General features: G+C 35.1%; 1 protein-coding gene across 1 annotated transcript in view; it reads left to right on the top strand.

Annotated features, from left to right (window-relative positions):
* Positions 1 to 22401, top strand: part of LOC129229319 (uncharacterized) — a 76365-nt gene extending 53964 nt beyond the window's left edge. Inside the window, exons 3-6 of the mRNA XM_054863604.1 lie at positions 2889 to 4237; positions 6048 to 6324; positions 13466 to 13765; positions 22149 to 22401. Of these exons, the coding sequence (XP_054719579.1) occupies positions 2889 to 4237; positions 6048 to 6324; positions 13466 to 13765; positions 22149 to 22191 (1969 nt within the window). The 3' untranslated portion in view covers positions 22192 to 22401. The remainder of the gene's footprint in view (positions 1 to 2888; positions 4238 to 6047; positions 6325 to 13465; positions 13766 to 22148) is intronic.
* The last annotated feature ends 4537 nt before the right edge of the window (positions 22402 to 26938 follow it).

Genomic DNA, 26938 nt, shown 5'->3' with positions numbered 1-26938 from the left:
AATTCTTCACATTAGTAGTTATCGTCGTCACTTTCTTTCATTGTTATGGTTTTCTTCTGCTTTAGCTTGAATTTGAGCTACAATATCCTCGGAAGAAACAACAAATATTTAATTTTCAAACGCCTCTCTGCTTCACAAATTTAAATAAAAAAAATTACCATCATCTTTTTTTACTTTCTTCTATATCTAATACATAGAAGAAAGTATTGGATTCGTGTAAATTTTCGAATTTCAAATTTTGACGGATTCGAACGTTTTGAGGTGTGCTGAGTCCATTTTGACTATTTTTGGAAAATGTCTGTCTGTCTGTGTGTGTGTATGTATGTGTGTGTGTGTGTATGTGTGTGTGTGTGTCACGTCTGTGTGTGATCAGTTTTTTGTGGCCGCGCTACAGCAAAAACTACCGCATGAAATCGAACGAAACTTGGTACACATATGTGCCCCTATGTGAACTTGTGCCCATTGGTTTTTGGCGCGAATTCCTCCAAGGGGGGTGGAGCAATGGGACGTTTTTTGAGTTACGCGTGATTGCTATTCCTCAGGAAGTAACTGGCGGAATCAAACAAAATTTGGTCCATATGTTGCCATTAACAAGAACAGGTGCTGATTCAATTTTGGTGTCAATAACTCAAACGGGGGTTGAGCTATAGAACGTTTTTCGTCGTCAATTGTGCCTGCTGTATCTCAAGAAACATCGAACGGAATGAAAGAAAAATTTATCGGCAAGTACCCCTTAGTGGGTATAAGAGCTGATTTTATTTTGGTGTCAACAGCTAAAAAGGGGGTAGCGCAATCGCCCGTTCTTTTTTTCCATTGTGAGTGCCCTATCTCAAGAAGTAATGCTACGTTCTGGTTGAAATTTGGAATATATGTGAATCTATATGTAAACAGGCTTTGGTTCAACTTTGGCGCCAATCGCGCCAAGAGGTGCTGATTTATTTTTATTATCATTATTTTTAGCGAATAAAAATAGTTTTATTAATGCAACAATAAGAAAGATAAATCGTAATAGATTGTCGTCTGCGTATTTCTCGTGATTTTAATTGTATGGAAATGATCAGAAATATTATCTCAATGATTTAAAATTTTTAACTGTTGCCATCTTATATTTGTTAACAAATAAAATATTTGTAATTAATTCAAGCAAGGCTTTTAAAATAACTTTCAATTTTCGCTCTTTGCTTTGCCTTTGCAATAATTCAGACATTGGGATGGTCGTCAAGTTTTTGCATGTGTAATGTCGTTTTTGTTGGGAATATTGCTGCCTCGTCAAGCATGGGGAGGGATCAGAAAAAAAAGAAAAATATAGAAGAAAGTTTCGTGATGGCCACAACATACTAGTTTTCTCATGATTTGTGACTCATAACTGACTTTCGCTCGGCTTCAGAGTGTCAAAGAAATTTTTCTAAATAATGATAAGCTGAGCTGGAAGTAATATCAATAGAAATATTATGAATCACAAAAAAATATTGCTCACCCAAAGCAGGGTTTGCTCGTTAAACCCCGCTTTGTGTGACAGCGAGTTATGCTCTTATAGACTTAACATAACACCAACCAAATCTTTCTGATTTCCTCGCTAAATCGGGGTTTTCGTTAAATCAGGGCTCGTTATAAGCGAGTTTGACCTTGATTATAGGCTATACAGAAAACAGTTTAAATAAAATTAAAAAAACCAAACCAGCATCAGCTCGAAAAAAACCGATCGGGCTTTCTTTTTCGGGTGGGCTCTCTTGAAAAAATCCACTATCTCGGGAAAGCAGTTTTTCAGAATTTATTGCATAATGAAAACATTTACTATAAAAACAAACTTTGTATTATAATTATGTTGATCAATACTAAGTCCAGAAATTGTCATCTTCCTTTCTGGACAGTTTGTTAAGTATTATAATGTCAAACTGCACATGAATTCAATTAATTATTTTTTTAAAGAAACTTCAAACATATATATTTTTTAATTGTTGGGAGAAAATGTTTTGTGGAATTGCAATAAGGAATCTCTTTTTTTAACAGCACCTCAATGCAGTATCACCAAGTAAAAAAGTTAGATTACAATAATCACATGCAATCAACCAAAAGTAGTTTGCCTGTTTGATGGCTGCACATTACCTGTATTCCTTAAACTGTTACCATTTCTGATTGTTTATAAGGTTTTACGCATTATTATATATATGCAAGATTTATTACGTGACTTGATAACTGCTAAGTTTGACAGTGTTCAAATTTTTATTTTCAACTTCTCGTGTCGTTAATGTTAATGGTTTATGCTGCTCACTTTCTCTTCAAACTTTTGTCATAAGTTGTGTGAACAAGCAGCAAAAATTACTATTCCGGGATTATAAGGAGCACTTTTTTCAAAACACTGTACAATTTGTTTCTGAATAGAGGTAAATGTTGCCGTCTTAAATCGTTGTGTTTTAGAAAAAAAATTATGATAATAGTATTTCATATAAATATTCGACTGTTTTGATATATCTTTCCTTTAATTTTGAATTTTTTACAGAATGCTTGAGTAAAAATAGATGCATGATTTAAAATTAAAATAATATATAGCTCTATCGAGCATGGATCCAGGTGGGAGGGTAGGGGGTCATAGAGGTCATGGCCTCCCTCCCCTCCCCCCGTTAAAGGGACCAAAGATAGTCTAAAACTGCATTTTGGGACTTACATTTCGAAAAGATTGCCCCCCATGACCTAAAAAGACATGCATGACCCCTCCTCCTGGAAATGATCCCTTTCAAAACCAGAAGCTGGATCCGCCCGAGCTCTAGGAAAAGTAAAAGCAGTGGTTTGATACAAACAGATTTAATTTGAAATAAAAATGATCCTTGAAAAAGTATTCTAATTACACGCCTTACGATTTCAATTTCATTTACCTTTTGTATCAACAGGTTAAGGCCAGTTTTGCCAAGAAAACCACCAGAGATGCCAAAATTTTCCCCATCAGAAGCCTGGCAGGCCTTGGGATCTGATGGCTTGGGAAGTAGCAATCAGTCAACTAGCGACGACGGCCCCGATCTTCACTACAAGAACGAAGTGAGCCCGCAGTACAACAGCGAAGATGGTAGGCCTCGTCGCTTTTCGGACATGGCCTTCAACAGGTACGACAGAGGGAACGTGTTCAAGCATCGTAGCCTTAGCGACAGCCACTGGACGCCCATACAAGATTTGATGGACGACTCTGACGTAAGCAGTGACGAAAGCGAAGATGCGGTCGTGCCTAGAATAAGGCCTGGTTCCAACGAAATCCCAACAAGGTTTTCCTTGCCTACTGTCATGTTTTCCAATATGAGGCCGATAGGTTGCGAAATGAAAGCAAATCTATCGGCTGCTCCGTACCTGAACGAAAATCCTAAGGTAAAGCAATCCAAGAAAGCTGCAACAAAGTACAACGAGCCTTCCGATCAAGGCTTAGCACCACATTTTAGGAAGTTTCTAAGCAAAAGAAATAAGTATTTAAGCGAAGAAGACATTGCGGTGTCTGACTCTAATTGGACTTTTGGACAGTACGGACTGCAGAAGAGAGGAAAACAGTATTCCTCGGAGCTTATGCTCTCGGACAAGAAGAAAAGTGAGCTGATGAGAAAAAGTAATTTCAGTGACTTCTTGGGAGATATCTTGGTGTCGAAAGCTAATCTTATGAGAACGCAAATGAAGTCTTCTGATTCAGGTAATTCTAACTTTTCATTTTACTCGACGGAAGGTCAGATTATGTTTGTGCCAGAAAAGGGAAGTTTTGCGAAAGAAGCAGAATGTTCGCCCCCAACCAAAGGAAGAGTGTACGACATCAGAAGAAAGTTCGACCCTAACATCGAGCCCAAAAAGCCCAACTATTGGGGGAAAACTGGCAAGAAACCTAACCCTTCCGATTTAGCTTTAGGTAGAAAACGTGATTTAGAGCTCGCCAAAATGTTGGAAGACGAAGTAAGAAAGCGCAGGAATAAAGAAAAAATCAACATTCGACAGCAGCTGCAGAAGATGAAGAGTCTTCACTCTGAAGACGAAGAAGACGATTTCGACGACGAAGCGTACTTCACTGAGCCAAAATCTAGGGAAGAATCTCAGTCTCCCTTCTTCACATCTGGCATCCAGAGGCATTTTTTAGGTTCTGACATCGGCTTCCAGCCCTCCCATCATTTTGGGGGTGCAGCAAGTGGGTCACGTCTGAGCCATTGGCAGAGCTCACCAGCACTTCTTGAGGACACCATCGCTCAGAACGGCAACAGACCCGTTTTCAAAGGTAAGAAAACAAATTCATGTTTCTTTACTAGTACAAATTAAACTTTATTTAATTTTTACACTGACCACTACCACTAAGGCGGCTCGTTGTAGCATTTTCAAACCGTGATAAGAAAGTTCCACGAGCAAGGGGGAAAAGCCGGCTCATTGCAGGTAGAATTTTTGACCTATTCCTTACCATGGGCGAAGAGGAATAATTAGTGCCAGGTCGATCTGATTTTAGTTGTTGTTTTAGAACGTTTTGGTCGATGAGCAATTACTTGAGCAGACGAATACGCACGCACTCTTTTTTTTAGAACTTTGATTTAAGTTCCTTGCTATTGATTGGCCAAAAATGCCCCTTTTCCTTATTAAGCTGCTTCTAAATGTGGTTACTCTGGGCACGACATGCCGATCGGCTGGTGAAGCAACGACTTCTGGTACGCCCGGTTAACCGGTGGCTCGACTGAAATGCTACTGATTAGTGCCAGTGTGAATCAGTTTATACGACCGCGGCCTTTATGGACGTACGATGCCACACTGCAAAAGCGTTAAGTACACACTACACAGCAAGAGTAGCAACTACAGTTAAGCGAGATCATTTGTTAGATTGTTTAAGAAATCTTCAATTAGTATTCTATTATTTATTAGTAGTACAATTTTTTTCGATAAAGCCGGTTTTAAGCCAAACGTTTCCTTCAGTCTTAAATAATTACGCTTTCATTATCCTTTAACCGCAAAATGCTCTTTCTTTATTTCATAGTTAAAAAAATAAAAATCCAGCCTACGAAAAATTGTCAAATGCTTACATTTTGCACATCGGTAGGGTCAGTTGGGGTAAAAACTAAGATCCTCATATTCAATTCTCTTATGAGAAAGAACTGGATAACTGCATTCTCGTTCTTGACGTTCTCGTACTGAATTTGGTTTTGAAAATTTATTGCAAACCTTGTTTGAATTTATAAAATTAATTGCAGTTGCAATTTTGCCTATATAGGACAAACTCGGCGTGCTTTGGAATTTCGCTAAAAATTATGTGAAAAAGCAACACTTAAAAAAGTCTGGTATTGCCCAACAAAGTTGGGATTCGAATCACTCTTTTGATTTTTAAACTCTTATCAAACTATCCAAAAATGCCCAATTAATCAAACCTTGATTTTTTGGAATCTTTCCATATTTTACGAACAAAAAATACAATGCCACAGTACGGTCTCCAAATTTGCCGAATCGTCAGCTAAATAAGGATTTTTGGGAGGTTATTGTGACCTCCCATAGGGGCGTCCCTGTTCTCATAATCTCTTTTTAATGCAGGCCTTCTTTTAGGGGTTCAAGGGATCCTCATCCGCGGTTTAAACAAATTTATTTAATTACAAGTGGTTGGTTTGTTGCTTTTCGACAAAATTTGTATTTAGTATACACATTTCTTTGTCCCCTCCCTCTCCAGAAAATTTTGCCTGTCTATGTGTTACTTAGTGTTTCTTCCATTACCAGCTCAGTTTCAAAAGTTATCCCAAGTGCGGTTGTAGAGTTTGTTTTACCTCTGAAGCTTTTCTCTGCCTAGGCGGTCTCCAAGCTCGTCAGCTTGCGAGATCGAGATTTTCGCTCACGTGAACGGTTGTGACGTAGGAATGTCGCAAAGTAGCATTTTAATCTACTCGAACTTAGCTTGCGGCTAGGTTCGAGTAGATTAGAATACTACTTTGCGATATTTCTACGACACAACTGATCACGTGAGCGAGAATCTCGATCTCGCAAGCTGACGAGCTTGGAATGACCGCCATGATCTTTTATTCTGTTCCCCTGACTGATCTTTTATTGTGTTCTACTTTCAGGGCGTCAGTCTTCTTCCTCGCTGATGAGTTCTCCAGACCCTGAGACTTGGACGCAGACGAGTGCCGTGGTCGAGCCCTGGCTCCAGAGACAGAGGATCCTGGAGAACAAAGTGGAGGAGAGCAGGCTGGGCATTACCACCACCGACACGGCCAACGACGGTGACGTCAGCTCATCTCCCACACCTGCCCTCCAAAAGAAAGAACGCAGGAAAACCAACATTTACAAGCAGCTGATGGACATTGTGCGCAAGGAAGAGAAGCACCTCAAGAAAGCAGAGTATGTTGAGAATTTGCTTTATTCTTAACAGATTTGTCTTAAATGCAGAGGACGTATACAGGATGTTCCGTTTTAACCTGCAAGAAATTATTTTCGCAACCGTTAGTCTTAGATGCATACTTCCAATTGCAAAAATGTTCAAAATCAGATGCAGAGTTAAGATATGGAAAGTTTGAAGTGAAAGTAAAAATGGGTCAAAAAAATTTTTTTTTTTTTTTTAAACTTACTACGGGCCCAGGTCCCCTAACTTACATTTAGGGAAATTTTCTCCATTGAAAAACCATTCCAACAGAACATGTTTGACATTAGTTACTACCAATATTCACCAAGCTATTAAACGCAGCGTTTTGTGACTTCTACCACTTTACACTAGCCATTAATAACACCTTTTGGGGGAAAATATAGCGTGTTAACAAGGGTTTAAAATTATATGTGGTCATATAGTGTGATTTTTCAAATTGTTCAAGGTTTTGTAGTGTGCTTTTGTGTATTATGGCATTACATTTGCATTTATTTTCGAATAGCAATGAAAAATATAAATACTTACTTTATTTACTTCGACAACCTGACATTCCTATAGAAAGGCGATAAGTTCCAACCTCATCTTTTGTCTAATTCCTTAAAACTTTAAACTCTAATATCTCCTTGAGTTTTCGTCACACAAATGTCAAGTTTTTTGTGTCAGTAATAGTTTTCAATGGAGATTGTTTCTCTAAATACTAGTTATGGGACCTGAGGCCCGTATAAAAAAGTTAAATTTTGTATTTTTTGGCTCATTTTTATTTTTGCTTCAAACTTTCAATACCTTGACTCTGCATCTGATTTTGTACATTTCTGCAATTTCAAATAGACATCTAGGATTAACGGTTGCTAAAATAAAGGTCTTTGCATGTTAAAACGGAACACTCTGCATACTTATTCGTTATGAATGCGATAGCCTTATGTAGAGGTCGTGCATATTACTACGGGATGATCCTGTTGAACTTTTGGAGAAGAATTACCAAGTTCTATAGCATAAATTTATAGTGTGGCAGATTTAGAGAAGTTTGCTATAAAAGCTGTTCATTTCGACACATTGTGGATAGTTTCAACCAAATTTCATCAGTTTATACACCTACTGAAGGAATGGCTTCCTAAGGCTGATTCTTTATGATTATGAGCCTGTAAGCATTCCGTTAAGTTATGCAAGCGGCACTTTGATAACTTAAATAACTGCCGAGTTATCCGGTTTCAAAATCCAGTCAATTTTAGCTGTTTTCCAAAAATCAGCATCTAAAAAGACATTACTCTAATTTGGTATTCTTCAGGTCGTTGGAAAGAGCTAATCTCGTTTAATCAGGGAAAATGCATTTAATTATTTAAATCCAGTCTAAAAAGAAAAATGAAGTTTACTAGCATGATTTATTTGTGATTCCGAAGAACATTTGTTATTTTTACATTGGTACTGCATTTGGGGAAGGACAAAATCAAGTATTTAGATGCTTTGCGTTAGTCCACGTGGTTTTTTCACATCTCTATGGGGTTACACCCGATGGCCAGGCAAGACCAGCAATGGTGGGCTTCTTTAAAGCCCATAGAATACGTAGCGATACGTCCGCCATCTTGGGGCTATTAGATGCTTTCTTCCTACGTTTTATATGGCGAAGTAGCGCGTTTTGCTTCTTAATTTTGGTTGAACGTTAATCCACAATCAAGAACAGGCTACTTCATTATAGCAGACATAGGAAGAAAGCGGCATTTAACTCCAAGATGATGGATGTGTCGCTACTTAAGCTACGATCTAGGCCTTTAGGTTTCTTCACTGCTGTGTGTAGGTTCTACTTCGGTTGATTAAATTGGATAGAATTTATTGCTGATAGCAACTAAAAAGGCTTCTGACAAATTGCATTGTCATTTATCACCCCACATCACTAGCGTAACTTTAAATTTTGGGCCCCCCCTGCAAAATCTGATTTTGGGCTCCCTACTAAAAATTGTATTAATGTATATTTTTACTTCAATTTTTCGATTTTGTCGACCCCACATTTTTTTTTCAAACACACACACACACACAATATATAGAGAGGGCGGGGGTGAGCTTTTAGTTTAGAAAAGGATCATTAGCTATAGAAATCCGGAGAATTCGCCACAATGAGGAAAAAAAGAATTAGCAATATTAATTTAATATTTGTACAAAAATAGGGGTTCGGGGTCAGTTTCTAAAATTCTTCTGAAATTATAGTTTAAAAACGGAATTTCAGACTATATGTGAAAGAAAAAAGGTTCAATTCGTCGTAAATTTTTCGGAATTGAAATTTTAAAAACGCGATTGCAAGACATCTTTTTGTAACGTAAGGGGTCAGTGACTCTCTTCCACAAATGTTTTGTCATTGGAAGTTCGAAAAACACAATTTTAGATTACCTTCGATGATGTTCAAACAACGAAGTTATGGTTCGGGGATTATCCTTGAAAGTTTTTCGAAATTGAACAGCTAAAAATGCAATAGGCCACCTTTGGATGACGTTAGGTGAAAGTATGAGGTTCAGAACTCTCCCCTGGGAGTTTTTCAAATTTCCAAAACAGTGATTTTGAACGATCGTCAGTGATGTTAGAAAGATGGAAGGTTCAAGGGCCTTAACCGTAAATTTTTCGAAAGTTTTTAAGCACGTGATTGTGAGTCACCTTTGGGGAAAGGAGTCGAGGACTCTTCGAAAAATCTCTCGATATTAGAGTTTCAAAAACGTAATTTTTGACAATCTTCGTTTAAAAAAGGGAGGGGGTGTTTGGGGGCTCTCCCCAGGAAATGTTTTGAAATGGAACTCTTAAAAACGCAATTGTAGCCCACCTTTGATGACGCTACAATGAGGGATTGAATTGGGGACTATGCCCCAGAATTTGCGAAATTAAAATTCTATAAACGCAATTTTAGGCGAATTTAGGTGATATTGAGATGGGAGCAAGTTTTGGGGGTTTTCTTTGTAAATTTTTCGAAATTAAAGTTTTAAAAGTGAGATTTTAAGCAGTCCTTAAATTGCCTTTTTGGAACTTGGATTTCTTAAAGTTAAGGTGCAAAGTTTCACATCCTCTCATCCCTTCTCCTAACTTCATCAAAAGTGGTCCACAAATGCGTTTTAGGACGTTATGTAAGGGGAAGCTGTTCAAAAAAGAGACTTTAAATTTCATATTGAAGTTCCCAAAGCACAATTTTTGATGATCTTAGGTAATTTTAAAAGGAACGAGGTCTCGGAGGAGAAGATGGGGTTCCGGGGCTCCCCCAGCAGTTTTTCAAAATCAAAGTTTTAATACCACAAATTTAGAAAGAGATGAGGTTCGGAACTTTTTGCCCCAGAATTTTTCCAAATTGAAGTTCCAAAAAAACAATGTTAAGCGATTCTTGGACACGTTAGGGAGAAAAAGGTTTTTCGGACTATCTTCCAGAATGTTTCTGCAATTGAGGTTTAAAAACACAGTAGGCTGTCTTTGGTGAAGTAATAGGAAATTATTTAGTTTTAGGGTCCCTTCTTTCCCACCTTCTTGGCTAAGTCCCTAGCTTTTATTTATTTTGGAAAAAAAAAATGGTAAGGAAACATAGTAGGTAAAAAATTGCAATTGCCCCCCAAAAAAAGTTTAAAGTAGCTATTGTATTTCTTTTCTATAAATTGGAAGGTCTGGAGTTGGGATCTATTCTCCTATCTAATGTCAGGGCATGTTTACAGAATAGGCCGTGGCCTAGAGACCATGCTATTTCGGTGCCCCCAAATGATGAAAACTGTCTTAGCTAATGGCAAAAATTGTAATGTTTGGCTACAAGAGGATCCCAAAAAAAGTGTTTGGCCTACGACCTCTGATATCTTAATCGGGGCCCTAGGGCAATAAATTCTGGGACCCTAGAGGGGCCCAGAATAAATTTAAGCAAGACGGAAAATTTAGTAAAATTGAATGAAAACAAGGCTAAAAATATTCGGGCTCCTTCCAATTCCCCCCCTTCCCTCCTCCCTAATCCAGATTCTGCCCAAAAACTTCTCTTGGCTGTCTTTTTCTGGGATCTGGTACAGTTGAGACATTTTCCTTTTCTTTCAGGAATATTTTCTTCTTTTCCTTTCCTTTCAGGAATGTTTCCTTCTTTTCCTTTTCTTTTAGGAATTTTTCCTTCCTTCTGTGGCAGGTGGCCTATGGAGGGCAATATTTGCACCGAGCCCAGGCTTCGGGAAGTTGGGCCCCCTTCTCTCTACTCAGGGCATGTTTAATGAATAGGTCAACTAGATCGCGACCTAGAGCCCCTGCTATTTGGGGGTTCCGAATGGTTCAATCTGTTTTAGCAAAAAGCAAAAATTGTAATGTTTGGCCACATGAGGGCCCTGAAAAAGTGTTTGGTCGATTACTTAGTCGAGGACCCTAGGTCAATAGGTTTTGGGATTCTAGGGGGCCCAGGAACGAATATATAAGCTTTTAAAACAAAATTTGATTTTCGGAGAACTTTAATCAAATTGAATGAAAACAAAGTTCAAAAATTCTTGGGCCCCTTCCTACTCCCCCCCCCCATGTTGCAGGGTCTTGCGGCACGTAGTTATGCCACTGCCCCACATAGTGTTGTAACAGCAAGGAATGACAAAATAAATTGTGTGTTGCTCTAGAGCCTAATAAGCATTCTGCCAACTGGGTGGTTTTAAATAGCATTGTATAGCAAATAAAATCTCCAGCAAACGAGTATTGTACAAAACAGCCAAATTTCATTAGAGTACATATAGCAGAGTATGGCACTGCAAATGTGTATTACAGTGAATACTGAAAAATTTAATGCCAAACAATGCAATACACAATAATTTTATTTACTACAAATGGTTGTTGCTTACAAAGTTCAGTAAATCCACCATAGAATTTCAATTTCTAAAAAAAGATCAAAAGCAGCCATGAAGAAATTTCGGCGCAGTGGCGAAGATGTCTTTTTCGACCACATTCATGCTGGATATTGCACTACCTCTCATTAGACTTTTGGTACAGATTGTGTAGCGGCAACATTTCTTTGATAGCAGTCATTGTTTATCCTTCGGTGTGGTTGCCCAATCTTTCTGCTTGACTTTGCCGGTGAGGTTTAAAGATGTTGAGGTATCAAAGGACATGCTCCCGAAATTGCTACTTTTGAAAACTCTAATAACCTTACAGGTAGAACAAATTCGGATACGTGGAAAATGTTGTGCATTGTATGAAATTCTTGGAACATCATGATGGTGTTGATATTTATTCACAAAAGAGATTTAATATGATCTGTTGTAAATAAAATTGATGCATATCTTGTCTGTCATTTAACGACCAGTGTTCACAGTACAATGCCCGCCGCTTATATGAATCACGTTTGTTCTATACAGTTTTGATTCCATAAAGCGGCTGATTCAATAAAGCGACTAATTTCACTAAGCGGGATTTTGTTGTGTTTTTAAGGATTTGATTCAGTTGAGCGGTTGATCAAAACAACGGACTTTCACTGTAATACATCTTTTAAACGCCAAAACTGCCCTAAGCAGCAATGTGTGGTACTATGTTTTTTTGAGCAATCACATTGCTTATTGTTCTCACTTGGCCTTTGAATGACGTTCCTATGATTTTATTCCCTCCCCCCCCCCACCTCCCTTTGCAGAACCACCGTCGACCTGACCCTCCCACTGCTGCTCCTCTAGTGAAAGCCGTCTCCAGGTTGCGTCTATATCCTATACACACAGCTACATCAGGGTTGGCAAAAACCCGGGTTTTTTTAAAGCCCATGGACCTAGGGTTTTTTGGGTTTTTTTAAAATAAAACCCAAAAAAATGTGGGATTTTTTGTCTTTTTTTAGGGGAAAGGTGGGGTACTCGTAGCATATTGTAGCATAAGTATATGGACAAAGCACAAAAATTGTCTTGATAAAAAAAGCTGGAAAATTCAGCATTTTCTGAAGAAAGGTATAAAAGACGACAAAATTCAAGAATGGTGAAGTTTCAGATTTTTTTAGTTTCCGTGATTACCAACAATTAAGGCAAAGTTACTTCTTGAGTGATAAAATCTATTGTTTATTTGTTCGTTTTTAATTTCGACATTTTTTTTTGTATTTTACTTTATTGTATTTCATTTTGTTATACAAAACTACTGTAGAACCTCAAGTAGTTTAAATCCCTTTTTACTGAATTCCAGCTTAATGAAGACATTTCTTTGAATTTTATGTTGCCTGTTTTTCTATTTCTGTGTACAGAGTAAGAAATATTAAACTTTTTCGTAACATAATGAAAATACTGTACATCCTATTCCGTTTTCTGTCCGACCAATTGTAAAACCTGTTAATTTCTAAAAAATATACCTTGTTTATTCGAGTTTTGTGACGTGTTGGTTTGCAGAAAATAATTCACATGAGAGCCTTTTAGCTAAAGTAGTATCCTTTGTACAATCTGCAAATATTGAGAAAATCTGACGTGACAGGACTTAGTCAAGATAATTTGAGTTCCTTATTGACCAGTTGAAGGAAAAAAGTTAAATATATTTATTTAAAATCTTTGAAGCATTTTTTAATGCCCTTAAGAGTTAAGAAATACTATTAAAGTTCAAAATTCATTTTTTATGTCCATTGCCTATTGTGAAGAAGAAATAAAAAAGAAGTTTAAATTTTAAAAGTATTTAAATTAATTATATTTTAAAACAAGTTCTCAGAAAAATTTTAAAAACCCAAAAGTGGGCTAAATAATGGGTTTTTTTTAAATGGGTTTTTTCAAAAAAACCCATTGGGTCCAACCCAATTGGGTTCAATCCGGCCAACCCTGAGCTACATACACACACACACTTACACACCTACACACGCACACACTCATGCCTGCACACACACACACACGCACACACTCGTGATTGCGAAAAACATAATTTCAATTCAAGATGTCAAAATTTAAATTATTTCAATTTTTTTTTTAATTTCAAAAATCGAAATCCCATGGTATCTATTTAAGACCGTGAAATTCGGCAATGTTTTGTCCGATACTTCACTCGCTAGAGGACTCTGAACACCCTTAAATTATTTTATAACCACCTTATATTATAAGCTCATTCGGATGTATGAAACGGACAAAGGCACCACTGTTCAGCAGTCAGAATTACAGTAATATTGCTAATTCACCATTTGGTCATGATTTTAATTTCTTGCAGGCAAGCAGACCCCAACAGTCCTGAATCTTCCCAGCTGGAGAGCAGCCCATCTTCCTGTTCCGAGTCCTCTTCCACGTCTTCTTACTCTTATTCGGATTCCTCCGGATCAAGGAACCACGGGAAGAACGGCATTCCGGCCAACAAGGAATTCCACACCTCTGGCTATGCGAATTCTACAGCTGCGAGCAGTGGTGCCATGCCCTCATTCCAAGTGGCATTCGTTCAGCCCTATCATCCGAGCAAAAGCTACCGCCCTGTGCCATTTGATGTCGTCACTTCCAACGGCTATCGCATGAGAGAGTAAGTCCTCGTTATTGCATTTGCTTGAGTTTCTAAAGTTAGAGCAACCTCTTTAAAAATCTTATCTGAAGAAATCGCTACTGTTCACCTCCGACAACTTGAGCTATGGCCGTGAACAAGTCTATTTCTTTCAAGGGAGAGCAATAAGTAAGAAGAGGAGTTAGGTGCAGAGTTGAGCTACCATTAGAACCTCTTTTTTGACGAGAAAACCCTGTACCGCTTGCTACTTCTTACCTGAGTAGTAATATTGTTCGCCAAATGAGCAATACACTGCCAACTAAATCCGCAAGTTCGTAAGACGTTTTTCCTTACCCCTATTTCAACTAATGGAATTGTTGAATATGTCAGGCTGAGGAGCTCAACTTAATACAGGTGAACAGTAAGAAACTAAAGCGTTATCGCTATCAGCCATTTTTTAATAGTAAGCAGTGTTGGGCATCAACTAAAAAAATCAACTAAATTTGTAATTGATAGATTAGTTGACTAAAGTAATCTGACTCCCATTTAGTTCAGACTAATATTTTTCAAATTTAATTCAATTGCAGACGAAGATTAACGTTAGTTTAAACTAACTCGTTAGTTGCTGAAAAAAACTAATTTAGTTCAGACTGATTTAGTTCAGATTAAATTTAGTCACACTAAAAGTAATCAGATTAAAAGTAATCAAATTGATTTGATTCCTTTTTTAATTCAGATTAAATTCGTAAAATATAAATGTCACATGAACAGAGGCACATTTGTATTTCTACATGTATGTACATATTTATGCAAGCATACACGAGTTAATACGTGTATATACGACTATGTTCGTGTATATACGTATATAAATGTGTTATTTCGCGTATGTTCGTGTAACGGAGGAAAATTTGAATTTTGAAGTGAATATACATATTTATGTGTGCATACACGAGTAAATATGTGTATATACGAGTATGTATGTGCATACAACAGAATATGCATATGGATACGTGTTACCCTGAGTATACTCGTGTACAGAGGTAAATTTACTTTTAATTGTGTATACACATACTTATGCGTGCACACAAGCGAAAATACGTGTATATACATATTCAAGCATACATATACAAGAAAGTGCGTGTATATACAAGTATGTTTGTGTACACACGAGAATATACTCGTGTAAAGAGGTACATTTGTATGTGTATATACATATTTATGCATGCATATACGAGAAAGTTCATGTATATACAAGTATGTTTATGTACACACGAGAATATATGTAAACATACGTGTTACCCCGAGTACATTCATGTACAGAGGTAAATTTCTATTTAAACATGTATGCAGTCGAGTCCTGACTTACGCGAGGGATGCGTTCCAAAACTCCTCGCGTAAGTCGAAATTTCGCGTTGTGAAAAAATATATGTATACAAATTTTTTAGAAGCATACCAAATTCATCCAGACACTTATGAACACCCCTCAAACTGTTTTAAAGTATTCCTCAACTATATACTACATTTTCTTACATAAATAACTGAACTTTTACTGTATTTAAAAAATACAAAACTGTTTTATTCTACATTAAATACTAAAGATGCACAAAATGAATGATCAATGGAAGGTAAAGACGTAACACGGTTCGCATAGTATGAAGTAATAATAAAGTGCTTCGCTATAATAGTGCTGTACAGTAGATACAGTAATAATATTTGCGAGTTAAAAATTGACTATAATGATGATCCTCCATGCTCCATAAGATAATGCTCCTTGATCAGATATAGTTATTCTTACCTGATACATTTTTAAATGCGGTTGCTTCGCCGTTTCTTTTTTAACGTTTCAATTTGTGGCAACAGCCCCTCTTCTCATTCTGTTTTTTCCAGAATACAATAGCAGTTTCCATTTTCATTATAATTACTTTGCCAAGACTAGAATGCAAGCTTCAATATTGAAAATAAGTTCTGAACTTTTAAGGATAGCTTTTTGTTTTGGCTTTTAATTTACGTATGGAAGATTCATTCATACTTATTGTCACCGTACCGTCGGCTTTTGTAGTTGTTCAAGCATATCAAGAATCTTAGCCTTTTTTTTCAATCAGAAACTTTTTCTTTCCATCTTCACAAACTTAAGATGAAGGTGCCACTAAGGTGACATTATATCTCATCAACTTTTATATTTAGAATTAAAAAAATGAATAAATGAAAGTTGCTGAGTGGTTGGTTAGTTGATGCACTAACAACGCGATGCGTAGACAAGTTTGCTGCGGGAACTTTCACTGTTAGTGATGCTTAAAGGGATGTAATAACATTCACAAAATCAATATTTAGTAGCTTATAACAAAGCTAATATTTCCTTCCAAATCCTTTCCACAATCTCGTGTTGTGGACGAAAAACTCGCGTTAGCTCTAAAATTCGTTACTCGTGAAAAATTTGCGTTATAGCCATTTCGCGCAAGTCGAATCGCGTTGTAGCGGGAGTCGACTGTATACATATTGATGCATGCATATACGAGAAAATACGTTCGTCTATTAAAATATTCTCGTGCATACGTACACACGAGAATATGCGTATAGATTCGTGTTAACCCGAGTATACTCGTGCAAAGAGGAGAATTTGTGTTTAAGATTGTACATACACTTTTATGCGTGTATATACGAGAAAAGAAGTATATACGAGTATGTATGCGTACGCATGAGAATATACGTATAGATACGTGTTTAACCCGAGTATACTCGTGTACAGAGGCACATTTGTATTTGTACGTTAAAATACATATTTATGCTCGCATACACTTGTATATACGGGTGAAAAAACATGTATAAACGAGTAGTTTTGTGCATATACGTATATATGCGTGTTAACACGAATATTCGTGTATACAGGAAATTTTGTATTTCTACGTGTATATACCTACAAATATGTGTAAACACAAGTAAATACGTGTATATACGAGTAGATAAGTGTAAACCCATTTTTTTTTTGGATTTCTACGTGTTATCCAGATTATATTCGTGCACGGAGGTATGTGAATTTCTAAGTGTATGTACAAATTTATTTGTGCATACACAAGTAAATACGTGATTGCAAGAGTATGTACGTGTACACAAAAAAATATGCGTATGGATACGTGTTAATCCGAGTATACTCGTGCACAGAGGTAAATTTGTATTTAAACATATATATATACATATTTATGCATGCATATACGAGAAAATATATGCATATTTGAGTAAGTTTGTGTACATACAAGAATAGACGTATATATTCTTTTTAGCCCGAGTATACTAGTGTACAATGGTACATTTGAATTTCTATGTGTATATGCATATTTATGCGCTTATACACAGGTAAATGCATGTATATACGAGTATGTACGTGAACACACGAGAGAATATGCATATAGATACTTGTTACGCCGAGTATACTTGTGTACAGAGATAAATTTGCTTTTAAAAGTGTATATACATATTTATGCTTGCATATAAGAGAATACGAGTATGTACGTGTTCACAAAAGAATATGCGTATAGATAAATGTTACACTGAGTATACTCGTGTGTAGAGGTACATTTGTATTTAAGATTGTACATACATTTTTATGCCTGCATACATGAGAAAATACAAGTACATAGTAGATTTATTTCAATCTCTCTAGATTTAGTATAAATTTTAATCTGTCGAAGTTTAATCTGATTACTTTAGTTGACTAAATCAATCTGATTAAATTAGTTTGACTAAATCAGATTAAGTTAGTCTGAACTAAATCAATCTGAACTAAATTAGTTTTTTTCTCCAACTAACCAAGGTAGTTTAAACTAATGTTAATCATCGTCTGCAATTGAAAAAATCAGATTAAATATTATCTGAACTAAATGTGAGTCAGATTACTTTAGTCGACTGAGGATTTAGTTGTTTAATGCACAACACTGGTTTATACACATATTCTCGTGCGTACACGTACATACTCTTATATACTTGTCTTTTCTCTTATATACACGCATAAAAGTGTATGTACAATCTTAAATACAAATTATCCTCTGTGCATGAGCACACTCGGTTTAACACGCATCTATACGCATATTCTCGTGTGTACACGAACATACTTGTATATAAATGTACTTTCTCATATATGCACGCTTAAATATGTATATACACGTAGAAATACAAATACACGAGTATACTCGGGGTAACACTATCCATATGCATATTCTCATGTGTACACTTACATGCACGTATTTTCGCTTGTGTGCACGCATAAGTATGTATATACACAATTAAAAGCAAATTTAACTCTGTGCACGAGTATACTCGGGGTAACACGTATCTATATGCATACTATCGTGTGTACTCCTACATACTCGTATATATACGTATTTACTCGTTTATAAATGCATAAATATGCATACACACGTAGAAATACAAATGTGCCTTCGCACACGAGTATACTCGGATTAAACACTTATCTATAAGCCTATTGTAGTGTGTACACATACTTACTCGTATATACACGTACTTACTCGTTTATAAACGCATGAATATGCATATACACGTAGAAGTACAAATGTGCCATCCTACACGAGTATACTTGGGTTAAACAAGCATCTATATGCGTATTGTTATGTGTACACGTACTTACTCGTATATACAAGTATTTTCTCTTATATGCATGCATCGATATGTATATACACGTTTAAATAGAAATTTACTCCTGTACACGAGTATATTCGGGGTAACACGTATGTTCACATATATTCTCGTGTGTACATGAACATACTTGTATATACACATATTTACTCGTGTATGCACACATGAATATGTATATTCACTTAAAAATTCAAATTTTCCTCCGTACACCAACATACGCGGGATAACATGTTTATATACGTATATGCACGTATTAACTCGTGTATGCTTGCATAAATATGTACATACATGTAGAAATACAAATGTGCCTCTGTTCATGTGATATTTATATTTTTTGAACTTAATCTGAATTAAAAAAGTAATCAAATCAATTTACTTTTAATCTGATTAATTTAATCTGAACTAAATTGTTTTTTTTCAGCAACTAACGAGTTACTTTAAACTAACGTTAATCTTCGTCTGCAATTGAAAAAAATCAAATTTAATTTAATCTGAACTAAATGTGAGTCAGATTACTTCAGTCGATTGAGGATTTGGTTGATTAATACCCAACACTGGTGGTAAGTGTCAACACTAAAACATTTTGCATTGCTAAAGCAAGCTGACCCAAATAAAGGAAAAATAAAATGTCAAATTTCTTCGACTTGGTATGGCTTAAGTCCTAGATCATAGTTTTATGTAGCCACACGAGCGCCATCTTTGGGCTAAATGCCACTTCCTTCCTGCGTCATTCCATGTCAACTGACCTAGGGGTCCCCACTCGACCATCTCCGATTTGGATGAAATTTTATGGAGGAGTAGAGATGTCTTTGAAACTAATCTATGCAAATTTTCAGCTTCCTAGATGCAAATCCTGAAGATCTAGGATCTCCGAAAAATGTGATCCAAGATGGGGGATTAGCCTTTTGGTGCTAAATTGCCAAGTTTACACCCAGTTTACAGGAAATTTTATTACACTTGAAGCCTGAAATTTTAGGCGCTTAAAGTATGTTCAACCGTTAGTATATTCAAGTATTTTTGTGAATTTGAGCTTGCTAGATTTTGTGTAGCATGAGCGTGAACTTGTGAAAAAGAGCGATGGGAAATTTTTTTCCTGGATTTTACGTTGTCATAAAATCTGAACAAAAATAATTCAAAAGCTCGTACAGCGTGATTCCATTTTAAAAGTGCTTATTTTAAAAAACTATTTCTGTCTTATAACAGTTGCAAAATCCCTATAAGTCGGTTGTCACGGCATTCACCATTCTTTATTTATTGTAGAAAGAGATTTTCTCACTAACAACAATTCAGGACAAATAACATTTCAGGCTCATTTTTTCCCGCTTATCAGAAAAAACACCATCAAAAAGAAAAATTATTTTTATAGGAAAAAATATGTTCTATCTCATGGTACCAACAAAAAGAAGATGCAAGGTGACAAACTTGAGCTACAGGGCATTAAAAATAGGCTATTCTTCATGTGACTTAGTTTGATAGCCACTTTGGATGCCAATATCTCTTAGAAAATCAATATTTATGCTCTGCAACTATAACCCATTAAAAACATGCTTACTGACAATAGAATTACAAAGTTCGAGCATTTGAATCATTTTTGTTTAGAATTGATGACATCCTAAAATCCAGGAAAAAGTTTCTCTCCTGTGTTTTGTTCAGACTTTGCATACATGCTACACAAAAGTTAATGAATTCAAATTCCCAAAAATACTAGAACGTGTTGTCAACCAAAGGTACTTAAAGCTCCTAAAATTTCAGGCTTCCATTGTCATAAAATGTCTCGTAATCTGAGATTGAACATGGCAATTCGTCACGACAGATATAATTTCAAGCTCATTTTTTATTCTTATTCGAAAGAACGCCATCGAAGAAAAAACTTAATTTGAAAGGAAACAATGTGTTCTTTCTAATGGTATAAACGAAAAGAAGATGCGAGGTGGCAAACTTGACAATACCGCTTTGAAAAACAATATCTTCTAGAAAATAGATATTTAAGCTCTGTAAGTGTAACCCATCAAAAACAAGCACTTTTAAAATGGAATCACGCTGTACGAGCTTTTGAATTATTTTTGTTCAGATTTTATGACAACGTAAAATCCAGGGAAAAAATTTCCCATCGCACTTTTTCACAAGTTCACGCTCATGCTACACAAAATCTAACAAGCTCAAATTCACAAAAATACTTGAATATACTAACGGTCGAACATACTTTAAGCGCCTAAAATCTCAGGCTTCCAGTGTAATAAAATTTCCTGTAAACTTGGTGGAAATTTGGCGCAAAAAACTAATCGGCCATCTTGGATCACATTTTTCAGAGATCCTAGATCCTAAGGATTTGGATCTAGGAAGCTGAAAATTTGCATAGGTTAGTTTCAAAGACATCTCTACGCCTCTATAAAATTTCATCCAAATCGGAGATGGTCGAGTGGGGACAATTTGAAAAATTAGGTCAGTTGACATGGAATGACTCTCCTATGTCTGGTATAGTGATGTAACGTGTTTTACTTCTTGATTGTGGTACTTCATTATAGCAGATATTGTTTAGCCCCAAGATGGCGGATGTGTGGATACGATTTAGAGCTTTATGTACAACAGGTGCAAGTATACAATAATTTTTAATTGAATTTAAAAAAAATGTTTTAAAATTCAACAGCATAGTTGATCATTATTTTAAAAAGAAATAGAAACTAAAATATTCATCAAAAAGTTTGATTTAAAATTAGTTTAAAAAAACAGCAGTATTAAGAGTTTTTCTTATAAATTATCAGTGTATACGCTACGTTAAAATTAAAAATGAATTGTTTCAATACGGAATACTTGATAATTCTTATGCAAATGTTTATTCATTTTCAAAAGTAAAAAAAAAAAAAAAACTGTTTAGAAAACATGCCAGTTTTTTGATAAACAAAAGCACTATATATAAACATTAACATGATTTCAACCCTTCAAAGTTTCCAAATCCTGGTTTATTCCCCGAAGTTCAGTCTTCATTCTCACTTTCAAAACTTCTAGGTATTTTGCGTCGCTAAGTGGGCAAATAGTAAAACATTCTATTGAAAATTCTGAAACTTTAGTAATTTCAGCACTGTCAAAATACAGGGTGAGCAAAATGGACAGATTTTCAGCCCTTTTTGGTCATTTATTATTAAATTTGTCTTTTTCCAGTACGTAAAGTAAACCAGCTGGGGATACCGAGATTTTGTCACAAAAGCGGGACTATCTCGGTCAAACCAGGACTTCTGGCAAGCCTAGATATGATACTAAAGGTCCTACTTTTTTAATTACAACAGGCTAGTACTGTACATTAAACTTCAAATGGGTTGGCGATAACTGCAATAATAGTTTCTTAGCACTCAAGACATAAGTTCATCAATAGCATCCAAAAGAAAAAATGAAACAGGTTTTGAAGTCATAATCCTAGCCTACATAGCTCTCTAAAATGTCGCACTGATATATATTCCAATACTGGATTTCAAGTACGTAATTGTAATGACAATTTGTACCTGAAACGCAGTTTGCTTTAAGTTTTATGAATCAAATATATGCTTTGAGTTTGAGAAATTGTTATAGGCTTTTTACAACAAACTATAAAAAATAGAAATACAATCAACTCTCGATAACTAGAAGCTAAAATGTTCAAGTTAGTCAAAGCAATATTCGAGCTATAGGCTTGGAGTTATAGAGATTCGACTGTAGGTGCAAGTATGCTGGAAGTAAAAATGTTATGTCTGCCTTTTTCCTTTTAAAAATGTATGACAATAATATGCCTATTAAATGCTTCTAGCTTACAAGAAGAAAGGAAGCATCTTCAAGCTGAAGCATCGTGAAGATTTGTACAGTGTAGTTGTATATCCATAGATAATACTGGCGTCAAATTTCATCCAAGAAATGTGACAGATCAGAAAATCGTCCCAAGCTTTTTGTGGCAAATGATGACGCAAAAGTGTCCGGAAGAAAGATAAAAGCGTCGCTGTGAAATCAAGAGCTTATGTTAGCGCCTAAGTTGACAAGATGATCTTAGGGAGTGGAACGGCCTAGCTTGGTCGGTGAGTCTTATCAACATACATTAAAAAATATATGAATGTAATTAAACGCTTTTTGAATGTTGAATATCAAAGCAAAGCTTATTGCCTTAATGCTTTTAATAACATGCAGTAAGTTTAGTACATGTAATGGCAAACTTAAGTAAAACGCTGGTTGCAAAAAAAAATATATATATCAATTTCTATTAAATAAAGAACAGTGCAGCAGAATTGATTAAAAACTAATAATTGAAAATAAATAACTTACTGTTGTTGAAATAAGATAATGTTTTCCAGATTTTACGGACTACAAGACGCTGCCGACTATCGGATATCTAAATTGGTTAAGAGTTTTTCTAGAAGAAAAAAGAAATTTTGCCATTCGTCATTAGGTTGCAAAGCTAGATATGAAACATATTTGCCGATTAGTTGGTAAAATAGAACTAACCTTTAAAATCTATGAAGAAATATCTCAATTTCCTCCTCTTCTCTCATTTGTAAGACTGGAGAGAATTTCCAATCAAACACTGGATATTTTAATTCCAGTTTGAAGTATAAAAATGCACCTGAATTTATGATAATCTCTCAAAGAAAAATGCTCGTCATCTTTACTAATAATCAAGTCTGTGTGTGTCTGGATCTCTGTTACGCGCATAGCGCCTAGACTGTTCGACCGATTTTCATGAAATTTGGCACAAAATGTGTTCGTAGCATAGAGGTGAGCACCTCAAAGCGATTTTTCGAAAATTTGATTTTGTTCTTTTCTATTCCAATTTTAAGAACATTTCATCAAGCAAATTATCATAACATGGGCGAGCAAATGAACATAGCAAATTGGCGAGAAATTCATCATCCATTATTAATGTAAATATATAAGCGAACCAAATGACCTTTTAATTTTCTACAACGAGCAAAGCCATGCGGGTACCACTAGTAGTCCATAAAGGCCGTGGTGACCTGATCGGTAAGACATCGGACTTGTGACCGAGGGTCTCGGGTTCGATCCTCGCTGGTCGAAGATCCACCGTCTTCATCAATGGTGACTGGGGGGATGTTAAACATACTCGTGGTCACAAAGTCCTCTAAGTGAAACAATACCTCTGGAGATGCTGGACCAAATATTGCTTGGCTTCTGGTCTGGTTGAAAAAATCAGAGCTGTCTTCAGAGTCTCATCCAACTGGTTAAGCCACAAGTGGTGGTAGGTAGGGGGGGACTCTGGGATGAAAAGTAATCCATAAAATACAATACATAATAGCACAGACAAGCTTTTCATTGAAAATGAAATTCATTAAGTGTCTCAAACCAAATTGTTCAACTAACAAGTTTTCACACTTGACTTGCAAAAGCTTTAGCCAACCTTAGCATTTGTGAAGATCACAACACATTTTTAAAAATCTTTTATAAATCGATTGAATGTTGCGAGCTTTGGCTCGATTCTCATACCAGTCATGCAAACGAAATTGAACCTTGATTCACCTATTTGATATCAAACTTGTCACAAAATTGAGTCAAAAACGAGAGTGAAGTTAAACTGAGGCGTACGAGAATCAGACCAAATAATACAAACTCAGCACCACTACATATTTTTAACGCCAATTTCAAACCATTTAATCAATTCTGCTGCAACCTGTATTAAAACTGTATAATATGTATGCATGCAACTAAACAGTCTATGTGATGCTAGTCTTGTTAAAAATTGTATATTGAACCAAAACTCATGGGACATTGTTTCTTTAAAACATATTCAGAATACTATATATTTTCAGAATACTATATATTAATAAAAACATTACCAACTTGCAATTAAAAAAAATCAAATTCAATTTTCAAATTGTATCTGTTTTACTGTATTATATTAAATTATGTATAAATTTTGTTGAATAAATACATTTTATATTTATGAAATAGCAGAATTTTATGAGTTTATTTTCACTATTGATTATTTACGCACCAAATTTTCTTTAACTTATATCCCAATTGTTCAAAAGAAGTCGAAATTGGAAAATAATTTTATAAAAAAAGTGTCGTTTTTACTTAGGACCTCAACACATTAATGAAATTTTTGTACATTAACTTACACAGCAAGTTTTCTTATTCATCACACACTGAATAGTATTCAAAAAAATTAAAATTGATAAAGAAATTTCAAAAAATGCCGTTTTTATCTTCAATAACTTTGATTATCACACTTGTCTTAATGTGACTTTCACATATTAACAGGGGCATGGAACAAAAATTTTGGGGCCCGTCACAAATCACTTATACCCCCCTCCATATTGTCCACTTTTATGTCCAGCATAAATTTCACCCCTCTTTTTGAAAATCTCGGGCCCCCCTCAAGCGCGGGCCAACAGGTGTCCTCCCCCCCCCCCGTGCATGCCCCCTGCACATTAAAAACTGCATCAATGACATTTTGAAAATGTAAAAATCCACAGCTTGTAAGTGAAACATTTACGAGCTGGAATTTAACAATTTTTAACACTAATTAATGCAACAAACTTGAGCAAAACAATTCCGAAACAAAACATTTCAAAACAAAAGACATTCTATGTTATCCCACATGAATTTAAAAATTTGATTTTGTAGTGAAATCAGTTCTGTGCAACCAAAACAGCACATATTGCAGAATAATAACAAAATAGCATCTCTGATTACTAAAATTCGGTCACTTTATTTTGGAAGAAATTTTGAATACAAAGATTATATGAAACGATAATTACATTCATAGAGCATAAAATGCACAAAACAAATATACCAACACCAATCCAACTATATACAACTAACTTCAGCTGATCAATTTTAATCAGCATCGTTTTAAAATAGCAAAAAAATTTGGCATAAAAGATCCCATAATATAGCTCAATATAAAACCATTCCTATACATCAAGTTTTGATTGTAAAATGTAGTACAGACATTCAACCCTGTCTTTTTAAAATTCATATGGCACATTACCACAATTAACAACATAAAAATAAAGAGAAAAAAAAATGTAACATTAAATAAATAGCTTAAAAGATATTTACATGATATAAACGAAAATGTCCTCATTTTCCATCATTGCTCACCAGAAAGCACACCCTATTTTAAATTGTAGATTTGCAGTACAACTATACACAGTAGCAATCCAATGCATTATTAAAGTATTTTAAAATGATTATCATCTTTTCTAAAAACTTCATTTATTTTTTGTATCCATTTTCTAAGAAAAATCTATTTTGTTGTCATAAACTAGATTGAACATAAGCAAAAGTTTGGCTAATGAAAAATGTAGCAATAGAATACTTCCAGTTGCAGTTTGAGAGCTTGAATATGCCGCCTAGGGGGGTGATTTAAGAAATTAGAAAGAAAAAACATTTCAATTGAGCGAGGGAAGGCAAATGTCTCATTGGGCAAGTCATATCCTGCACAAATGTCTACGCTTTGCCCAGTGGCGTAGCTAGACCCGACTTTCGGGGGGGGTTACTTCTTTTATATATATATATATATATATATAATATATATATATATGTATTATATATAATATATATATATATATATATATATATATATATATATATATATATATATATATATATATATATATATAATATATATATATATATATATATATATATATATATATATATATATATATATATATATAATATATATATATATATATATATATATATATATATAATCGCTTGGAATTTTTTCCTTTTCTTTTTTTTTCTTTCTCTTCTCTCTTCTTTTTCTCTTTTTTTTTTTGAGACTAACTTTTCGGGGGGGGTTTTGTCCCCAAAACCCCCCCCTTAGCTACGCCCCTGGCTTTGCCACCGTTTTTAGCCTCCATTAGCCAGACTGCAGCGCCTCCTGTAGTTAACTGGAACTGCACATTTAAATTCTGAAGAAAAATTACTTTTAATTATCAGATGATTTTTTTCACACTACATTACTAAGCTCTAGAAATGGCAAAGGACAAAAAAAAAAGTAACTAAATAGTTTGTTTAAATAATATTGCCCATCTATGAATTAATTATTTTAACCAAATAAAAAAACTAATAAATACATGGTGAAATAGATTAAAAAATAAAATAAAATATTTTATGATAAGTGAATGAAACTTAACAAGGACCTGCACATAAATAGTCGAAAACTAAAATAATAACATAAAATAGTCCAAATAAAAAGTCTGATATAAAGTAACTACGTCAGAATCAAAAAATAAATTCACAAACCTAACACAATATAACTATCACTCAAGCTTAAATAACTTGAAATAATGTAAAAAATATTCTGTATAAGTGGTAATCACATGGACCCATATTCTAAATTCACAGAAACAAAATGCAACAAATTGCATTCAAAACATTAACAAACAGAAAAATAAAATAAACCAAAAGTTGAAATTTGAAGATGAAATTTGTTAAAGTACATGTAAATTGCAGTACATCACTTAGTATTAATCCATCATAGAAAATTACTCTAATATAAGCAATGAAGAGATTTAAACAATTAATTTTGAAGGTAATAAGCAGGGTTGCCAGATTTAAGAACAGTAAATACGGGAC

This window comes from Uloborus diversus, chromosome 9, assembly GCF_026930045.1.
Source record: "Uloborus diversus isolate 005 chromosome 9, Udiv.v.3.1, whole genome shotgun sequence".
In the NCBI taxonomy this organism is placed as follows: Eukaryota; Metazoa; Arthropoda; class Arachnida; order Araneae; family Uloboridae; genus Uloborus; species Uloborus diversus.
Note: the sequence above shows the minus strand (reverse complement) of the source record. Positions and strands in the feature narration are given on the sequence as shown.